The 18,234-nt window shown below is 59.7% G+C and overlaps 1 protein-coding gene across 5 annotated transcripts in view; it reads left to right on the top strand.

Moving 5' to 3' along the window:
• Positions 1-18,234, top strand: part of CAMK2B (calcium/calmodulin dependent protein kinase II beta) — a 94,637-nt gene that overhangs the window by 34,725 nt on the left and 41,678 nt on the right. For all 5 annotated transcript variants that reach the window (XM_060304872.1, XM_060304869.1, XM_060304870.1 and 2 more), the window contains exon 3: positions 16,947-17,006. In XM_060304872.1, the coding sequence (XP_060160855.1) occupies positions 16,947-17,006 (60 nt within the window). The remainder of the gene's footprint in view (positions 1-16,946; positions 17,007-18,234) is intronic.

Below are 18,234 nucleotides of genomic sequence, written 5' to 3'. Positions count from 1 at the left end.
TTTCCAGCCCGGCGGCCTGTGTGGGCAGGCGGCTGAGCCCGCTGTGCGGTTCGCTGAGCTGCGTGTAGGTGTTGTTTGGGCGCCTGCTGCATCCCAGGCCTTCAGGGTTGAGTGTTTCCAGGGGCGGGCGCTGCTGTCCCAGCCTGGCCAAGGGGCTGGTTGTGCTCGGGTGATGAGGATGACACAGGGCCCCGCAGAGACAGGAGTCTGCGAGCCAGACAGCCCTGGGGTGTTCGTGTCGGGAAAGCTCAGATCCCGCAGCTAAACTGTGATCGTAATCATAATGCACAAGCTAATATTTACCGAGCGTTTGCTGTGTGCGTGGTGCCGCCAGATGCAGGGCAGCTTCCGTGTTTACTGACACTGGGTGTGCGGCAGTGGTGAGCCACCAGTGTCAGATGTTTTCGGGGGGATGTGTCCGCACAGTGTGTCCGTGGAGTTTCTAAAGCAGGAGGAACATTCCACTTCATTCCATAGGCTTGTGCCAGGCCACAGGAGGAGAGCGAGCCCACCTTCAGAGGTCCCATGGACTCATGAGGGACACCCTCACTCATCCACCAGCTTTACCTAGCCTCTCCCAGTCAGTGCCCAGCACTGAAGATGGGGTGATGAGCAAACAGACCCAAACAAGCCACTACAGCCCCATTCGAGGGGTGGGAGCACAGGGGACAGAACAGGGAGGTTGGATGGGTCTTGAAGGATGAATAGGAGTTTGTGGAACTCAGGCAGAAAACCACCTGTGTATGTTTCCGTGGAATCATGCAGCTCCTTTCAAGGAACCTCACGCTCCCCTGTTTATATCCTCAAAGTGTTCTATAAATCGGGAGGATCAAAAGCAGTGGAAGGGCTTCCCTGGTGGCGCAGTGGTTGAGAGTCCGCCTGCCGATGCAGGGGACACGGGTTCGTGCCCCGGTCCGGGAAGATCCCACGTGCTGCAGAGCGGCTGGGCCCGTGAGCCATGGCCGCTGAGCCTGCGCGTCCGGAGCCTGTGCTCCACAACGGGAGAGGCCGCAACAGTGAGAGGCCCGCGTACCGCAAAAAAAAAAAAAAAAAAAAAAAAAGCAGTGGAAGTCTGAAATTCCTTTCATGCTCCACAATTACAACCTGCTCTTTCTTCCACCCCTGCCGTAGCAGGCCTGCTGCCCACTTCCTGAGAGCCAGCCTGCTTTCCATTGAGTCCCGGAGGCTGAGCCCCCGGAGACCCCTGCTAAGGGCACCGCTGTGGAGCTGTGCAGACCTGGGGCTCCGTCAGCCCTGCGCCTGGCCTCAGTCTCCTTCCTGGCTGGGCGTAGCCTGGGTTGGATGGTGGCAGGCAGCGCCGCCAGGCCGGACTGGTCTGGAATCGAAGCAGCCAGCCCTTGTCTGTTGTCACCTTCCCTCTGGACCACCTTCCGGGCCAGGGAAGCCAGGACACCCCCTGCTTTGCCTCTACTCTTGGGCCCCTGCATTGCCCAGGTCTGTGGAGGTCTTGGGCATTTGTTCCCCCCGTTTACCTCGTCATTATGGAAAATTTCAAACATCCCCAAATATAGAAAAAATGATAGAAGGAGCCCCCAGCTTCGACACAACAGCTTCCAGCTCCCAGGCAATTTAGTTTTCATCTCTACCCCTCCCCATCTCCCACCCCTGCCCATATATCTTGCAGCAGATCCCAGGCTGGCCGCCATGTCACCCATAGTGTTCAGCATGTTTCTGTAACGGAGAAGGATTCGAGAAACAACGGGCACCCCCTGTGCAGGGACCCAGGGATCGTCTGACCCTCTCCAGCCCCTTTCGGGGCTTTCCGAGCTGAGTGGACAGTGGAAGGGGTGAGGGGAGAGGATCTTGGGCCCCCGACCCTCATATTTACGCTGAGCGTGGACCAGCAATGGGGGCAGCCAGGCTGCTGGGTTTGGTCTTGTCGCCGCACGGCCCTGACCACCTTACTGTATGACCCTGGCCATGTTACTTAGCCACCCTGTACCTTAGTTTCCCCAGCCGTAAAATCGGGATAAATCTGATATCTACCTCAGAGGGGCATTGTGAGGGTGAGAGAAGGACTAAGGTGCTTGGAAGGAGCTGGCTGAGTGTGGTGCTGCCAGGGCACCTGCTGCCTTCTTCCCCCTTTCTTGCCAGACTATCCTGCCCAGCCTGCAGGCTCCAGGACTCCTCCTCCAGGAAGCCTCCCTGGGCCCTCACATCCAGCTTGGAACCCCCCAGGTCCCGAAGCAGTCACCTTAGACATTTCTTCATTGATCACTTGCTCCTTGAGGGCAAATGCAGTGGGTTCGTCTCTGGGCCTTCCCAGCTCCCGGCCCAGAGCCTGGGAAAACACACGTAGGAACATCCCACCCTCTCCTTACCAGCCTTTGGGGACTGGCTCCATAAAACCCAAAGTTCTCACCTGGCCTGACACTCAGCCTTTGGCCCTGTCTTCTCCTTACCTCCCAGCAGCTCTGCTCAGGCACTTGGTCTTTTCTGGTTCTGTATACCCCAGGGCCTTTGCACCTGCCTTCTCTCTGGAAATGCTTTTCCTAAACTTTGTATCTGCTTAACTCCTGTTGATGGCACTTCCTCAGAGGGGTTTCCCCTGAGCCTCCAGTGGGAATCTGGGACCTAAGCACCCTGTTTTTATTTATTGGCTGTCTCTCCCACGAGACTGCCAGGACTTCATCTGTTTCATTCACCACTGTGTCTTCCACACCCTGCTCAGGCCCTGACAGGTGCTGAGCTCTCCATGTTTTTGAATGAATGAATGAATGTTTTGAGTGAGTGGATTTTTTTTTTTTTTTTTTTTTTTTTGTGGTACGCGGGCCTCTCACTGTTGTGGCCTCTCCCGTTGCGGAGCACAGGCTCCGGACGCGCAGGCTCAGCGGCCACAGCTCACGGGCCCAGCCGCTCTGTGGCATGTGGGATCTTCCCGGACCAGGGCACGAACCCACATCCCCTGCATCGGCAGGCAGACTCTCAACCACTGCGCCACCAGGGAAGCCCGAGTGAATGGATTTTGAAAGAGCAGATGTGTAGTCTGTGCTGGAGTGAGGTTAGTCTCCCAGGTGTGAAGTTGGGATAGGGACTGGGTGGAGTGAGGTCTAGAAGAGGGTTTGCTGCAGGGTGGGGTTTGCAGGGGAGGCCCCTGGTCACTGAGCGCCTGAGCATTTGGGAGGTCCAAGTTCAGGAGAAGTTCCATGGTGAAGACTGAGGGTGGTGGGGAAGCAGGGAGGGGAGGCCTGGAGCCCACTGCTCCTCCCTGAATCCTGGTGACCACCGTGCAGCCTGCACCTGTGTTCTGCAGGGTCCAACATGCTCCCAGCAGAGGGTCCTGACGCCAGACCGGTCCCCTTCCCACAAAGGCCATTTCAGAGATGTTTGCCCCACCTGTTGTCCTGGAAGGCACGGGTGGAGGGGAGCGGCCCATGGGTGGGGAGGAGGACGCCAGGCAAGCACTCTAGAAAGAGGGAGAGTGGGGAAGTGGAGACTGGACCCAGAGGCCGGAGGGGAGGCCCCACTTGTGCCGGCTTCATATTCAGTGCAGTGCGGAGTGGGCTCACTCAGCACTGCAGGGAAGGTGTCCACTCCTGGGCTGAGGAGACGGGCTTAGTCCTTCAAGGCTTCCAGGGATAAGGAGAGCAGCAGGAGGACGATGCTGGTGCTGGACACACAAACACTGTCCCACCCGGTAGCTGGCAGTCCTTGAGGCCACGAGGACACTGCAGGTTACACCCAGCTTGTGCCCAAGGCAGGAAGAGTTAGATTTTTTTAATTTAATAATTAAATAGAGGACTGTGAGGCATTCAGAGGCTGTGAATGTACTGAATAATGGGAGATTATTAAACTACTGTTAACAAAAGCAGTTAGAGGAAAATTAATTGACGGGGTGGGGGGATAAGGAGAGCATCGGGCCCATGAGGCTTACAAAGGTTTCCTGTTGCTCCTGCGTCCCCTCCCCCTCCTCCTCCCCTCGCTCACTGCCAGCACTAAGGGGCTGGTCTGTTGGCCTTTGGAGGGAGCCCCATGGACTGAGCTCCATTAGTACTTACTGGCCCCCAGTGTCCAGGGAGCAGGTGTCCCAGAAATGACCCCGGCCTGCAGCTGAACTCGGGGGAAGGACCCTGCACAGGAACGAGGGCTTAGGCGTTTATTGTGTCCTGACCCTCAGCAGCAGTTTTCACGAGGTCGGTGGTGGGCGCCCCATTCCACAGATGAGGAAACTGTGTCCCACAGAAGCAGAGACGTGCTCAGGATCCCACAGCCATAATGAGCAGAGCCTGGGACACGGGCGGCTCTAGATTTCACCCAGCTGCGGAGGACTCAGGGTGGATCAGGTGTGGGGCTGACCTCACAGGTGGGGGGGCTGACCTCACAGGTGGGGGGCTGACCTCATGGGTGGGGGGGCTGACCTCACAGGTGGGAGGCTGACCTCACAGGTGGGGGGCTGACCTCATGGGTGGGGGGGCTGACCTCACAGGTGGGGGGCTGATTGTAAAGGTGGGGCACTGACCTCACAGATGGGGGGCTGACCTCACAGGTGGGAGGCTGACCTCACAGGTAGGGGCCTGATCTCACAGGTGGGGGTCTGATTTCAGAGGTGGGGGGCTGACCTCACAGGTGGGGGGCTGACCTCACAGGCATGGGGCTGATCTCACAGGTAGAGGGCTGATCTCAAAGGTGGGAGGCTGACCTCACAGGTGGGGGGCTGACCTCACAGGTGGGGAGCTGACCTCACAGGTGGTGCTGACCTCACAGGTGGGAGGCTGATTGCATAGGTGGGGCTCACGGCCCGGGTGAGGGAGTCACCGCACAGGTGAGGGACTCAGCGCACAGGTGAGACAGGCCACAGACGTTGAGATCTGGGGCTCACTTCTGAGCCTCCTCCCGCCCCCAAGCTGATGCCCAGTTTACCCCCAGCTACCTTCACCTGGGGCCACCCCCTCCGCAGGGCCTGTGTGGCCCCTTCTGCCTTGGGGGGCACCCCTGCCGGAGCTGTGACAGGGCGGAGCTGTCTGGCCCCTAGGGGCTCTGGGGCTGAGCCTGCACCCCGGCCAAACCTGCCCGGAAGCCTTCGCCCAGCAGGAACCGGGGGCTTTCCTGCTGCAGCCGGCGCTGCCGCTTTGCTGTTGGCCCCCCGCGACCCACAAACGGGAAGACGACCGAGTCAGAGGATAACGGGCGCGGGGGAATCCGCGGAACTGGGTTACCGGAGGACGCGGCGCCGCATTGCAGGGTCGGCTGAGCATGCGCCGCGGGCGCTGGGCTCCCCTCCCGTCCCCTCCCCCCTCCCCCCTCGGGCACCCCTCCCCAGCCTGGGCACCCCTCCCGCCTATTCCGCGGCCCCGCCCCTGCCCCTCCCTGGCAGCTCCTAGCGCCCCAGGGGCGGAGTCAGGGCCTCACCGTATAATGTCCCAATTTCAGATAAACAATATTTTTTTAGAATAAGTATGTCCCAAACCCCCAGCCAGCTTTTGATCGACCCTGCTCTCGAATCGGGGCTCCAGGGGACCCTGGGTAGTGGGAGGGGGCTTCCTAGGGACCCGGAAGGTGGGTGGAGTAGGAGGGTCCCTTCCTTGGCCCCAGGCTCAGTCTTTAATTGGACAGACCCATCCCTCCCGGGTTCTGTTGCCAGGACTTGGGTTTTTGCGGAGTTGGGGGCGCCCACCTGCAGGTGGGGAGGGAGGAAGAGGGAAAGTTGGGGGACCCTGTGGGCGGGGGGGACCCTCCCCCAGTCTCATGCCAGGGGGAGGATGGGGGAGCAATGAGGGAACCGGCTGCAGTGGCCAGATTTAGAAGTAATTTGAATTTCAGATAGGCTGTGAAAAATCTTTGAAGACAAATACGTCCCAAACTGCACGGGACATACTTGCATTAGAAAATTATTTATCTGAACTTGGGACATATTTATATGAAAAAAAACTTGTTGCTTACCTGAAATTCAGATTTAACTGGTCATTTTGTGTTTTATCAGGCAATGCCAAACAGAGTTGTTGAGAGAAGAGGTCTTTGTCATTAATTCATTATTCAAACAGGCTAAATCAGAACTTCCCCAAACTGGAGTGAAGGCAGGAGAGGAGAAGAAAGGGGGGTGGAGGCCAGGCTGTGTGGGCAGGGGTCCTGGTGGACACCCCCTCCGTGTGCTTGGTGGCCTCACCTGTGAGGAGGAGAATGTGGCAGCTCCGTGGCCCTGTTCCCTGGTTCTGGGGTGTGTCTGTTTCTGGGGCACGGCTGCCTCTGTGAACCCTGAGTCCCAGGGGCTGGGGGGGGCCTGATAGCGATGCTCTGTGAACTCAGGCCACAGCGGTGCCCACCCCATTGAGCTGTAGAGGGTCAAGAGAGGGTGGGGAGGTGGCAGCGCCTAAAAGGGGGACTGGTCCAGGGTTACTGGGAGGAAATCTCCACGAACTCCTGGGCCCTTGTGGGGTTGTTTTATCAGCCATTCCTGTCATTCCCCAAATCTGGGGGGGTCCTTACTGGCAGCCCTGTGCACCCCACATGCACCAAGGGCCCCCCTGGAGGTGAGCGTAGGGTCAGAGGGGCAGCCACAGGCTTGAGGACCCGCTGTCTTGGTCAGCACGGCAGCCCCCGGCTCCCAGCAGACTGGCTCTCTGTCTCCGCACAGCCTGTCTCCCAGCTCCGGGGGGTGGGGTTGGGCAGGGCGGGGCGCAGGGGCCTCTTGGTCTCCCTCCCTGAGCCCAAGGCTGTGCTTTGCGCACAGTAAGTCCCTAATGAACATGATGAAGAGGTGGGGGGAGCAGAGCGCTTTCAACTCAAGAACTGAGCTGGAGGAGGGGTCTGTTGGGAGGTGGTGGTCTGGGCCACCAGTAACTACAGATGGAAGGAGGAGGCTGGTGGAGGGAGGCGTCCCAGAGGCCTTGCTGAGTCTGAGTAGGACCCTGACAGAATAAGCCCTGCACCCTCTGGGGGCCATGCCCTAGCCTGGAAAGCACGCCGTGCTGTGGCAGTGTCACGGGTGCTATCTTGGGGTGGGCTGTGATGAGACCCCAGCCCCGGCATAGGACGTACTGCACTGGGGCTGGGGAAGGAAGCAGGAAAGGAGGAGGCCACTGGTGGGCTCCTGCTGTCACCATGGCCTACTGTACTGGAGGGTGCTACTGTCCCATTTTACAGTTGACAAAACTGAGGACTCGAGAGGTAGTCATTTTTATTCACATCACCTCCTTTTTGCCTATTAGTCAGCGTGGGAGCCCGCCCTAGGGTCGTGGGCATGACCAAACACAGGATGGGGACCCCAGACAGCTGAGATGGACAGCAGTCTGTGTCACACAGGCTCAGAGCCCGGGGAGGACACTGCACGTCACGCAGGCCACTTCGGGTGCAGTTGGGGCAGAATGAGCAGGTGACCAGAGAGTGGGGTGCCCCTGGCTGCCCCAGGGGAATGTGGTTGCTTGTTTGAATAATTCCTTGCTGGCAGGGGACCGAGGCCACCAGTTGGGGATGGGTCTGCTCTGCTCCTGGTCTGCCTGGGAGGAGGGCCGCTTGGCTGGGTGAGCGGGCTGGGGAAGCCTACAGCTAGGCCATTCGGGCCCTCCCGGTTTCACCAGACATCAGGGCAGCACATCACACGGGGCCTCAGTGCCAGGCCTTACATCATGAAATGCCACGTCTGTTTCAGAGCTGAGCTGTGCCCCGTGTTGGGTGATGACGGCTCTGAGCCTGAAGAGGGCGAATCTGTTCCCATGGAGGAGCAGCTGAAGGGCCACGGGGACCGCAGAGGGAGGGCTCTGGGGACCACATGGCCAGCTAACAGCTCAGAGGCCTCAGCGCTGCGGTGTGGGGAGCGGCAGCGTCGCTGGCCCAGCTCCCATACACCTGGCAGCTTGTCCTTGCCCCTCGAGGGCCCTTTCTTTGTCCCAACGAGGCAGTGGCAGCTGCAGGACCCACACAGGTGCCCTCCCTGGGCTGTGTGGCTGCCAGGTGACGCTGGTGTCATCATGGCTGGTTGCGTGCCGCCTTTTAAAAAGAAAACACACACAGGAAACTACCATGGGAGCAGCTCTTTTCATAATCACGGCTTTGCCAGTGCCCGCCAGGGCCTGAAGCGTGACTAGACCTTCCTGGGGACCCCAGTGCTGGATGCAGAGCAGGATGGGATGCCCCCAGGGCCCTAGATGCTCCCTGGGTGAGGAGGCTGGGGTCAAGCATGTTAGCCCGTTGGAGGCTTGAGAAGCCCCAGGAGAAAGACCATAGGATGGCTGAGGACTCCACGCCAGCCCCCCGGCTGGTGGCCCAGCTCCGAGGCCCTACCCCACGGCCTTCCTGTGCCGCGTCCTACACCTGAAAGTTGGAGGCGATGTTAATAACAGCCCTATGTCGCGGGGAGCCCTGGAGAGCCGAAGAGCGGACAGCAGAGGCTAATCCGAGGCCACCCGCAGACGCTCTTGTGCTCTGGAGCAGAGGAGCGACCAGGGTCCCAGGGCAACGCTCCCCTGTGACCTTCTTCCAGCTCCCGAACCAGCTTGTAGCCCTTGACAGTGACCGGATGGTCAGACCCCGCTGTAGGCCCTGCGCTGCCCCTGGGGTCACTCCCACATGTGCCAGCCCCCGAGCCCCGTCAGGAGGCGAGAGCCACCGAGGCCCTGGCTTGGGGATGTCCTTCCCGAAAGTTCTGTCTTCTCCTGCAGTCTGTCCCTGCTGCACCCAGAAAGGGGCTGAAGCTGAGGTGGGAGCCTCCAGGGTCAGCGGGTGCTGGTGCTTACGCTTGAACCGGCCTCTGTCTGCCCTGGTCCACCCACCCCCAGGCCTGCTCATCCCCTTCCTGGGACCCTGAGGGCAGGACTGTAGGTGGTAGGGTGAGGTGCGCAGGCTGGAGGGTGCCGTGGGCGCTGCTGTGGACCCCGCTGGCTGCTGTGAATGTCCAGGATGTCCTAGCAGAGTCTGACTCAGCAGCTTGGAACCACAAGAGCTTCCGGCCCGTGTTCCCGCGCTCTGTTCCCCTGGACCCTGACAGCTTTGGGACACGTTGAGTGAAGGAGTTGATGCTGGGCAGTGATTACTGTGAGCCCGCATGAAGTGGGATGTGGATATCCGTGAGCCTCTGAAGAGTCTAGAAAGCTCTCTGTGCCATCCGATGGCGTAGGTGGTGGAGACGGGTGGGAAGGAGAGGAGGGAACCCCGGATGACGCATCCCGGGGCCCAGTGACGCGGGTCAACTGGGGACAGTGGGTCCTTGCCCTTGTCCAATGCAGCCGCGGACCCCCACCTCCCTCTGGAAGAATAGAAGCCCCTGGAGAGGAGACAACTGCTGGGGTCCTGAGTGTCGTGTTGGACGGAGGCTGGAGGAGGGAAGCGAGAACAGCAGCGAGGATGACAGGCCAGGTGCCCAGCTCTGTGGGCAGGCAGCGGGGACGGGCCGGCAGCTGGGGTTTCCTCTCTTCCGTGGCCTCTCCCTGGGAACACCCACCAACCCTTTTCACACGTGGGAAACAGACTCAGAGAACAAGACTTGGTCCCGTTCAGGGCCCTGTGTCCAGTGTCCCAGTGGCCATCCGAGCCCGGCCCATAGGCGAGCCTGCTGCACCCCAGCTTGACGACGTTGGTTTGGGTTCACTGCTGAGTTAGCCTGGAAGGAACAGGAGCCTGGGCAGCCCCCGACCCTGTGGAGCCAACAGCTGGACAGCCAGGATGGGACGTGGGAGCTGCCCCTAGCCCTGCAGGCTACGGCTGTCCTCGGACCTCCTGAGGTGGGCAGCGTGGGCATCTGACCTCCCCCCCCGGGGAGGGGAGGCACTGTCTCTGGCTGGCGCAGGACGCCTGGCCTTTGGTCACACCCACCCGGGTGAGGACAGGCGAGGCAGCCAAGGGCAGGGGCTGCTGCCTGGACTCCCCGCAGCTGCCGTCCTCCAGCCACACCCGCACCCCCATGCTGCGTGTTCAGGAAGGTGATTCTGTAGACATGTCACCCTCTGGGGCCTGGCCACACGCACACTCCCACGCCCCGCAGCCTGTCCACCCCTTCGCCGTGGGCATCCTTCTCCCCTGGGGCCTTGGCCACAAGGGGTGGGCGTCTGTGCTTCAGTGCAGAAATGGATGGTGACCCTGGGGCGGGGGCCTGACCCCGACCTGAAGCTCAGATCCCTGCTGACTGGTGTCCAGGAGCTGCTGAGTTTGGTGGAGTGTCCTGGGCAGCAGCCACGGTGGCCCACGATCTCCAGCCGGTTCCCTGACGTGTCCCAGCCTCCCATGTCCCAGGCCAGGACCCCAGCAGAGCCCTCTGCCATCCCCTCATCCCCAGCTCTCCCTGGCCAGGTCATCCTCCAGCCAGGGTGGGCGGGGGGGGGGGAAATGCAGAAGCCCGCAGAGACCCTTGTGCAGGTGGGGTCTCCCCAGTGAACACAGCCCGCCCGGCCCCAGGGCCTAGGGGGGTCCAGTAGGCATCGGGGAGGAGAGAGCGTTCCTGAACCCCTCCACGTGCCAGGCGGTGTGGGCTTTCCACGCGGGGTTTCATGTTCGGTCCAGCCTGACCTGTCCTTACTCCTGACTTCCCGGGACGTGGCCGCACTTGTCCTAGGCCGAGCCCCGGGGAGAGGGTGGCAGCCCCTCCTCACGGCTGGGCCTCCTGTCTTCCCCCCGCCGCCCCGTCCTTCCTCTGCCCGTGCCCGGCGCCTCGCGGGTGTCCTTCTGCTGGTGACGGCACTGCTGCCGCTCGTGGCAGCTGGCGAGGGGCCAGGCGCCCACCCACGTCCCTCCGTTGCCCTTCTCCTGACTCCTCTCACCCCCCAACCGCCCCGCTCTGCTGTGAGTCACCCACAGCCAGGGAGCAGGTGGTGGCTGGGAAGGCGGCCGTCACTGGGAGGCTGTGAGGGAGGCCACCAGCCTCAGGTCCAGTCCTGGCCTTGGGGACTCTGAGCTCCTCTGGGTGCCTGTTTCTCGACCGTGCGCCCCACCCTGCAGGGTGCAGCAGGGCCCACGGACATCCTCTCCCACCTCCAAGGGCGGCATCTCCCGCCCTGCCCTCAGCTGCTACCTCTTCATTCTTGACTCAGCTCCGGCTGCCCCCACCTGGGGGTCCCTGCCTGGGAGGACTCGCCCTGTTGATGAGTTAGTTCGTGGCGGGGAAGAGCCGGTTTGAGTCTCTCTGCCATTCCACGGGGAGTTATTGAAGTCAAAGTTAACGCTTACAGTGAGTGGACAGCGCCCCCCTGTGGTCACCTGTGGCAGCGCCTGTCTCTTCCTGCCCCTTGGGGTCCCCTGACCCATCCCCTTCACAGTGATGGGTGCCAGCCACGGCACAGTGACAACCCCAAGCGGGCCCCTCCCCGCCTCCTGGGGGCTCCTGGGGTCTGGGAGCTGCCATCCTGTGTGGGGTGTGCACCCAGTGTGAGGCGTGCAGGGCTGCACGGGGCCACCTCCTTTCCCGGGTCACCCGGCGCCACACCTCGGGGGCCCCCAGAGTGCAGGGTGGGCCTGCACAGAGATCAAGGCAGAATCACCCAGAAGCTTCCAGGTCCCGCGTTGCTGGGGCACGGGCCACAGAGCTGAGGGTCTGGGGCCTCAGGGGCTGTGACAGGAGCTCAGGCGGGTGACAGCTGGTGATGGCAGGTCCAGTGTCGCTGGTGTCTTTGAGTAAAGTGCTTTTTGTTTTGTTTGATAAGCGCTTTTATAGAGTATAAGTGAATGTTGTGTTTTATCGATGGGGTGTTTCTCTGCTAGGAGAAATAAATAGCTTGTTTCTGCCTCTGCCGGCCCCCTCGCGGGAGCAGGTGTAAGTGTCGCGTGCACGTCAGGTTGCCCCAGACGCAAGACGGTCGCTTTTTGGCTACAGGCCCGCAGGCACTTAGGCTGGTCTCCATGTGGGGTGTGGATCTGTCAGGCACCCGAGCATTTAAGAGATGGCTGAACTCAGGGGTTCCCTAGAGCTTCACATCAGAGGGAGTGTGAGAACCGAGTCTGTGCCCGCATGAATGGCACGCTCCTCCAAAGCCCCACTCCGGCGCCCCCTTGAGTCTCCTTCAGGCAGCACCATCCCCCGCACCCCTGACTCTGTTGTCCTCAGGGATCACGACACTGCTGCACCTGCTCCTTGGGACCCAGGACCAGTGTCTCATGGGTCCCCGGGACACGGTCAGTGCTGGCCTTGGGTCTGTGGCGGGGAGGAGGGCGGAGAGGTCTCGCCTTGACAGGGTGGGGTTCTGGAGGCTGGCGGGGAGCTTAGCTTGTGCCCTCATTCCCTGGCTCCCCATTTTTCCGTGTCCTATTTCAGAGGTCGCCCTCAGACCCCAGAGGCAGGGCACGTGAGGGGTGATGCAGGGACCGACCCTGGAAAGGGGGCCCAACGCCCTCTGGGGACAGGATGCACGGGGGTGTCAGTGGGGTGGGTTCTCGGGGCTCACTCGTCCTTGCGTTCAAATCTGCACAGGTGTGGCTCACGTTCCGAGACACGTCCCAATGTTCCGTAACAAAACGCCAGCCGACGTGGTAGCAGGGCCACAAGCAACAGGTGCCTGGGCCTCAGGGCAGCTCCGGGCACCCGGACCCTCAGGGCACCAGGCCACAGCCCTGGGAGGGCCCTTTCGAGCCTCTCGGCTGGGCTCGAGGCACCGTGGCCTCCACAGCCCTGGCAGGTGCCTGGTTGGCCCCTCCTGGGGTCACCCGCTGCCTGCCCATCACTGCGGTGGGCAGGGCAGGGTCTGGCTGCGCAGGAGGACTCTTGGGACCTCCCTCAGGAGGGGGTACTGGGCTGGGGTGCCCGGGGTGCTGATGGGTCCTGGGTGGGATGGGCAGCCTTTTGACTGCCTTCTCTCCACGGGCCTGCTTGGGGGTCACTGCCGTGGTCTTCTGAGTCCAGGCAGGTCCCTGGGGCCAGGGCCCCGGAAGGGAGGGAGGCTGGCAGGGATGAGTAGGTGCGGCAGTTCTGAGAGGTCACAGGGCTTGCTCGGGGTTGCTGGCCGGTCCCACATCCTGCTGTCCGCCGGGGGACGCGGTGGGGTGGAGGTGTCCTCCCAGGTTCCCACTGGTGGTTTAGAGCCAGGACACACTTCCTGCCAACCAGACTGGGTTAAATTAAACCCACCATGTCTATGGTGGGTTTTACGATGTTCATTTGGACATTCAGAAATGATGCCTCAACTTTGTAGAAAGAAAATCATAGGATGCAGGCAGAGTTAGGATGCTGGATTCTTCCTCACATGGCCACGTGTTGGGCCCGCGATGGGCCTCCTGGGCCGGAGAGGGACAGCCTCCTCCTCCAGCCCCTTCTTGTGGCTTCTGGTTCCCATCTGAGGTCATGGAATATCAGCTTAGATTTTTAATTCCAGGGCAAATGTTACCATAGTGGGTTTTATGACACACCCTCATCATATTTAACTAGTGGCTTTGTGCTCCCTGGAGACAGGATCAAACTTCTAAAAAAAAAACCAATATTTTTCCCTATGATAAAAGTAACACAAGATTGTTGTCCAAGTTGGGGAAAAAATATAAAGAATAAAAATTACCCGTAATTCTGCCACCCAGAGTGAAGCAATTACTATCTTGACATGATGTACACACTTGGACTCTTACCAGCTCGGACCACGTGCTGTGATGCAGTTTCAGAGCTGCTCTCTGGCTGAGTGCTGCTGGGCCCAATATGGAAAGGGGACAGCCGGGAGTGTCAGTGACCTGCGTGGCCATGGGGTGGACACCAGCACCTGGGCTGGGCAGCCTGGTGTCTCTTCTTTTTTTTTTTCTTTTTAACATCTTTATTGGAGTAGAATTGCTTTACAATGGTGTGTTAGTTTCTGCTTTATAACAAAGCGAATCAGCTATACGTATACATATATCCCCATATCCCCTCCCTATCCCACCCCTCTAGGTGGTCACAGAGCACAGAGCTGATCTCCCTGTGCTATGCGGCTGCTTCCCACTAGCTATCTATCTCACATTTGGTAGTGTGTATATGTCCATGCCACTCTCTCACTTTGTCCCAGCTTCTCCTTCCCCCTCCCCGTGTCCTCAAGTCCATTCTCTACATCTGCATCTTTATTCCTGTCCTGCCCCTAGGTTCATCAGAAACTTTTTTTTTTTTAGTATGTGTTATACTAAAATATATATATGTATTAGCTTACGGTATTTATTTTTCTCTTTCTGACTTACTTCACTCTGTATGACAGACTCTAGGTCCATCCACCTCACTACAAATAACTCAATTTCGTTTCTTTTTATGGCTGAGTAATGGTGTCTCTTCTCGACCCCAAACAAATAATTTATCCCCCTGAACATGCCTCGGAGTAGGTCCAGATTTTTTGGATGAGGCTCTCTGTCCTTGGTGACAAGATTCAGTAAAAACATATAGTTGTTTGTTATCTGCTTTCCAAAGGTGGAGTCCCACATGGATTTTTCTCCCGGTTTTTATCTATGACTGCAGCCAGGCAGTTTTCCAGAGAAAACTACCCCTGCTCCCACTGCCTCATAGCCTCCTGTCTCTCTCTGACCTCAGCCTTCCTCTGGCCCCATCTGCATGAGGGTAAGCTGCTCAGGTGCCGTCCACATCAGGAGGAATCTGCTGTGACATTATGGGGACAGGAACAAAATTGGAACGTAGACTGTGGGTTAGATTGAGTATCGTATCTGCACTGGATTTAGTGAGTGGGGTAACTGCCCTGAGATTATGTAAGAGAACGTCCTTGTTCTTATGAAACACACCGAGTGTTACCTGGTAGAAGGACACCGAATGCGGGGCTTACTTTCACATGCTTCAGAGGAGGTAAGTGTATGTATAGGAAGGACAGAGATACAGAAGTGCGGTCCAATAGTACTTTGTACTATTCTTGCAACTTTAAGTTTGAAAAATGTTCAGAATGATAAATGTAAAAAGAAACACTGTGAAAGAACAAAACAACCCACAAACCCACAACCGTGCGCATCCAGCCCTTGTAATTCCACCCTGCGGGCGAGCAGTAGTCCTGGATGTTGCGAGAACCATTCCCCTGCTCTTCTCTAGAGTGGGCCTCACATCTGTGGAAAGCCATCCGCCCCCCACCTGGTTATGCTGACTGTTGCCTGTTTTGGAGCTTCATACAGACGGAAAAGTGAAAGCCACCCCGCTTGTGTTCTTTTGCGGCCACTTTCCACTTATCCCTCCTAATGGTGACTCTTGGGCTGCATCTCGCCTGCTGATGCTGTAACTGCCCCGCCCACCCTCCCCCCCTCCCCCCGCCCCCCACAGGATGGGCCACAAGAGTGCTTGCTGCGTTGGATGTGGAGGTGAAGGAGTGAGGGAGGGAGCAAGGGAGGGTGCGAGGGTCTGTCCCGAACGCCCGGCCCCTGCCCTGCGGTTCTGCCAGAGCCCTCCCAGGGCCAAGGGGCCTGGCAAGACAGATGGGAGTCAGGTGGGCAGCTCAGGGAGGTGTTAGCCTCTCCGGGAGGCTTGAGTGCTCATCCTGAGAGGAGGGAGAGCCAGCTGGATGCCCCAGGTGTCCCCAGAGAGATTCCTGTCTGCAGGCATGACTTTCCCGTTCAGGAGAGGCACATGTGTGTTTCCAGGTATGTCCGTGTTCAGGACTGTCCTGATTCTCCCAGCCTCTGTCACATGGCCCAGGGAGAGCTGACCACACACTAGCCAGCGGGCTCCCTTCCTGCAGGAGGACCTGTTGGTGGCTGGGTCCTTTCCCCCCAGGCAGAGGCAGGGATGGGCTGGCAGGTCTGAGGAGCCCTGCTGAGTGGCTTTACTGCTTCTGAGGACATTCTGTAATTAGCACATTAATTGTGTCCCGCTAGTGAGGGCTGTCAGGCGTTCCCTGGTGAATCAGGCGGTCCTGTGGTCTTGTCTGGTGTATTAATGTCCTCCCCAGGCCCCTGCAGTGAAGGGCTCAGTGCAAGCAGCGGCGGGGTGGGGGGGTCCCAGGCCCCGAGCACCCCCTCCCCAGTCACTTTCCGCCCTGGAGCAGCTGCCATCCTGAATCCCCACCTTTCTTCACTGTCCGGCCGCCCGTGTGCCCGGTGCCGTGCGTGTCGGCCTCTTTGTGAATGACGCGCGGTTTGGGTCCTCCTCCGTGAGCGGCTTTTTCCACTTGGCCTCACGTTGGGAGGTTGGGGTGATGTGCACACGTTGATGGGTATATTCTGTTGTGTGATTTATTTCTGCCTTCTCCTCTCAGTGGAAATGTGTTTTTTTTTAGTTTTTTACTGTGACAATCTCCATCAGCTTTTAAAATCCTCCTGGCACCTCTGTTTGAAAGATAAAATTTCTGGCTGATAAGTTGCTTGGTCCTTGGAGGGGGTGGCCTCTGGAACTGAGGTCCTGTGCCTCTTGGGGATGGGTGCAGGGACACAGGGCTGGAGGGGGGAAGGGACCAGCAACAGTCTTACCCGGGGTGACTTCTCTCTGAGGCTTTGACTCTCCTTCCTGCTGACGTTGCAATGAACACCAGGGCCCGTCAAAATTCAGGCCTGTGTTTTGTAGGTTTGTGCATAGGGGTGGGGGTCAGGTCGAGCATCCTTTGCCCAGATGTCCAGCCAGAGGCCAGCCCAGGCCCATGCTGACCCGCAGCGCTGGTTGGACGCCCCCAGCGGGCCGACAGCCCTGCTCTGCCAGCCCCTCAGCCGCTTCTGAAGAGCAAATTAGGCCTCAGCAGAAAGCTCTGCAGAGTCTGGAATTAGGACAAATTAGTGAAGGATTGAATTGGTGCTGTCCGTTCTGTTGCTGAGAGATGGCATTTTCTCTTCCTGAATCACCTGGGGAAACTTTTGGCCCCGAGTGAGCACCGCTCCCATCTCCCATGGGCCTCTCACCCCAGGCACTGGGCAGCCTCTTCCAGCTCAACACTGCCAGCCAGGGATCGGGATGGGGGTGGGGGGCACAACGTGACGTGTCCCCTGGGCAGGCAGCGGTCACCCGGGTGGGCACTGAGGGAGGTGGTGGCCAGGTCCTCCTGGCCTTGAGTCTCGTGGTTGGCAGTCCAGCATGCAGTCGAGGGGCACAGGGTGTCACTGGCTGCACGGCCACAAGGTGATACCGTGTCCCTTTTTGTCCCCAGATCACCAGAAGCTGGAGAGAGAGGCTCGAATCTGCCGTCTTCTGAAGCATTCCAACATCGGTGAGTAGCCCTCGGGGTAGGGGTCCCAGCTCTCCCATACAGCCAGCAGGGGGACCCCAAAGGCGTCCGTCCCTTTCCTTCTCCATTGAAGTATCCCACCCTCAGGCCCCTGGAAACATCTCCTCCTCCTGACCCGGAGGGATTCCTGCAGGGACTTTGGGGCAACCCTCTGGGGGAGGTCAAGGCTGGACTCCTCCTGGACGGGTCCCTGCCCACTACTCTGTAAGTCTGATCCATGATTCTGGTGAAAACACACAGGGGCCTCACATTCCATGGCTTCAGAAAAGCCACAAGACGGCCTGATTACAGAGAAAAAAGTTTGGAAACCGAAGACCACACCAGGCACAGCCCCAGCCTGAGGTCTGAGGCCTGAGGCCTGAGGCCTGAGGTCTGAGGTCTGATTCTGGAGAACCTCTGCCGTCCCCCCAGCCCAGGGCCCCTGGAACTGCCATCTGGGGCGGGGATCAGCTGCCCCTTGGGGGCACGTGGAGCCCCAGGAGCCCAGGTCTTGGCCTCAGGGAGTGTGGGTGCCCTGCCCACGGTAGGCCCCTTCCTTCTGAAACCCCAGACTGAGTAGGGACTCAGTCCAGACACAAGCGTAGGAGCTGCTGGGACCCCAGACCCCGGAAGCTGGTGCAGATCTCCCGGGGCCTGTCAGCCTCCGCCTGCCCGCCTCAGCCGTGAGTGGCCCCTGTCCGCGCAGCACAGCTGCCTGTCCTTCTGCACCTCTGGTCCCTTTAGGGACTCCTGAGGAACCCAGGACCCAGCCCTTGACCACACCGGGAAGCAGCCGGGTGGCACGGGGTGGGGTGGGGGCCACGTTCTCAGAGGCACCCAGGGAACTCATCAGGGAGGATTCCCGTGCGCTGACTCAGTTGTGCCAGGATGGCGCCCAGGACTCTGTCTAAAAGGGATGCCAGGCTGTGCTCAGCAGTCACGTCCGTGCCACTCCCAGGGCAGGGCCTCGGCCGCGGGGCCAGGAGGGCCGCAGGGGGGCTTGGGGTCCTCGGAGCTGGTTGTGGGAGCTGCTGCCTCCCTGGCTGTGGCCCCTCCAGGCCGCTGGCTCTTCTGCAGCTGGCCCAGCCCGGGCGCAAGGCAGATCTCCCGTTTCTGGGGGGGGCCCCTTGGTGTCGGCCCCAGGGCTGCTGCCACCCCTCGTGCCTGGGCCCACGGACTCTCAAGGCTGAGACTGTTGGAATCACGGTGTGCAGATTCCCGACCTGCCCCC

This window comes from Globicephala melas, chromosome 9 (assembly GCF_963455315.2).
Source record: "Globicephala melas chromosome 9, mGloMel1.2, whole genome shotgun sequence".
Taxonomy (NCBI): Eukaryota; Metazoa; Chordata; class Mammalia; order Artiodactyla; family Delphinidae; genus Globicephala; species Globicephala melas.
This window is presented reverse-complemented; position numbering and strand designations above follow the sequence as displayed.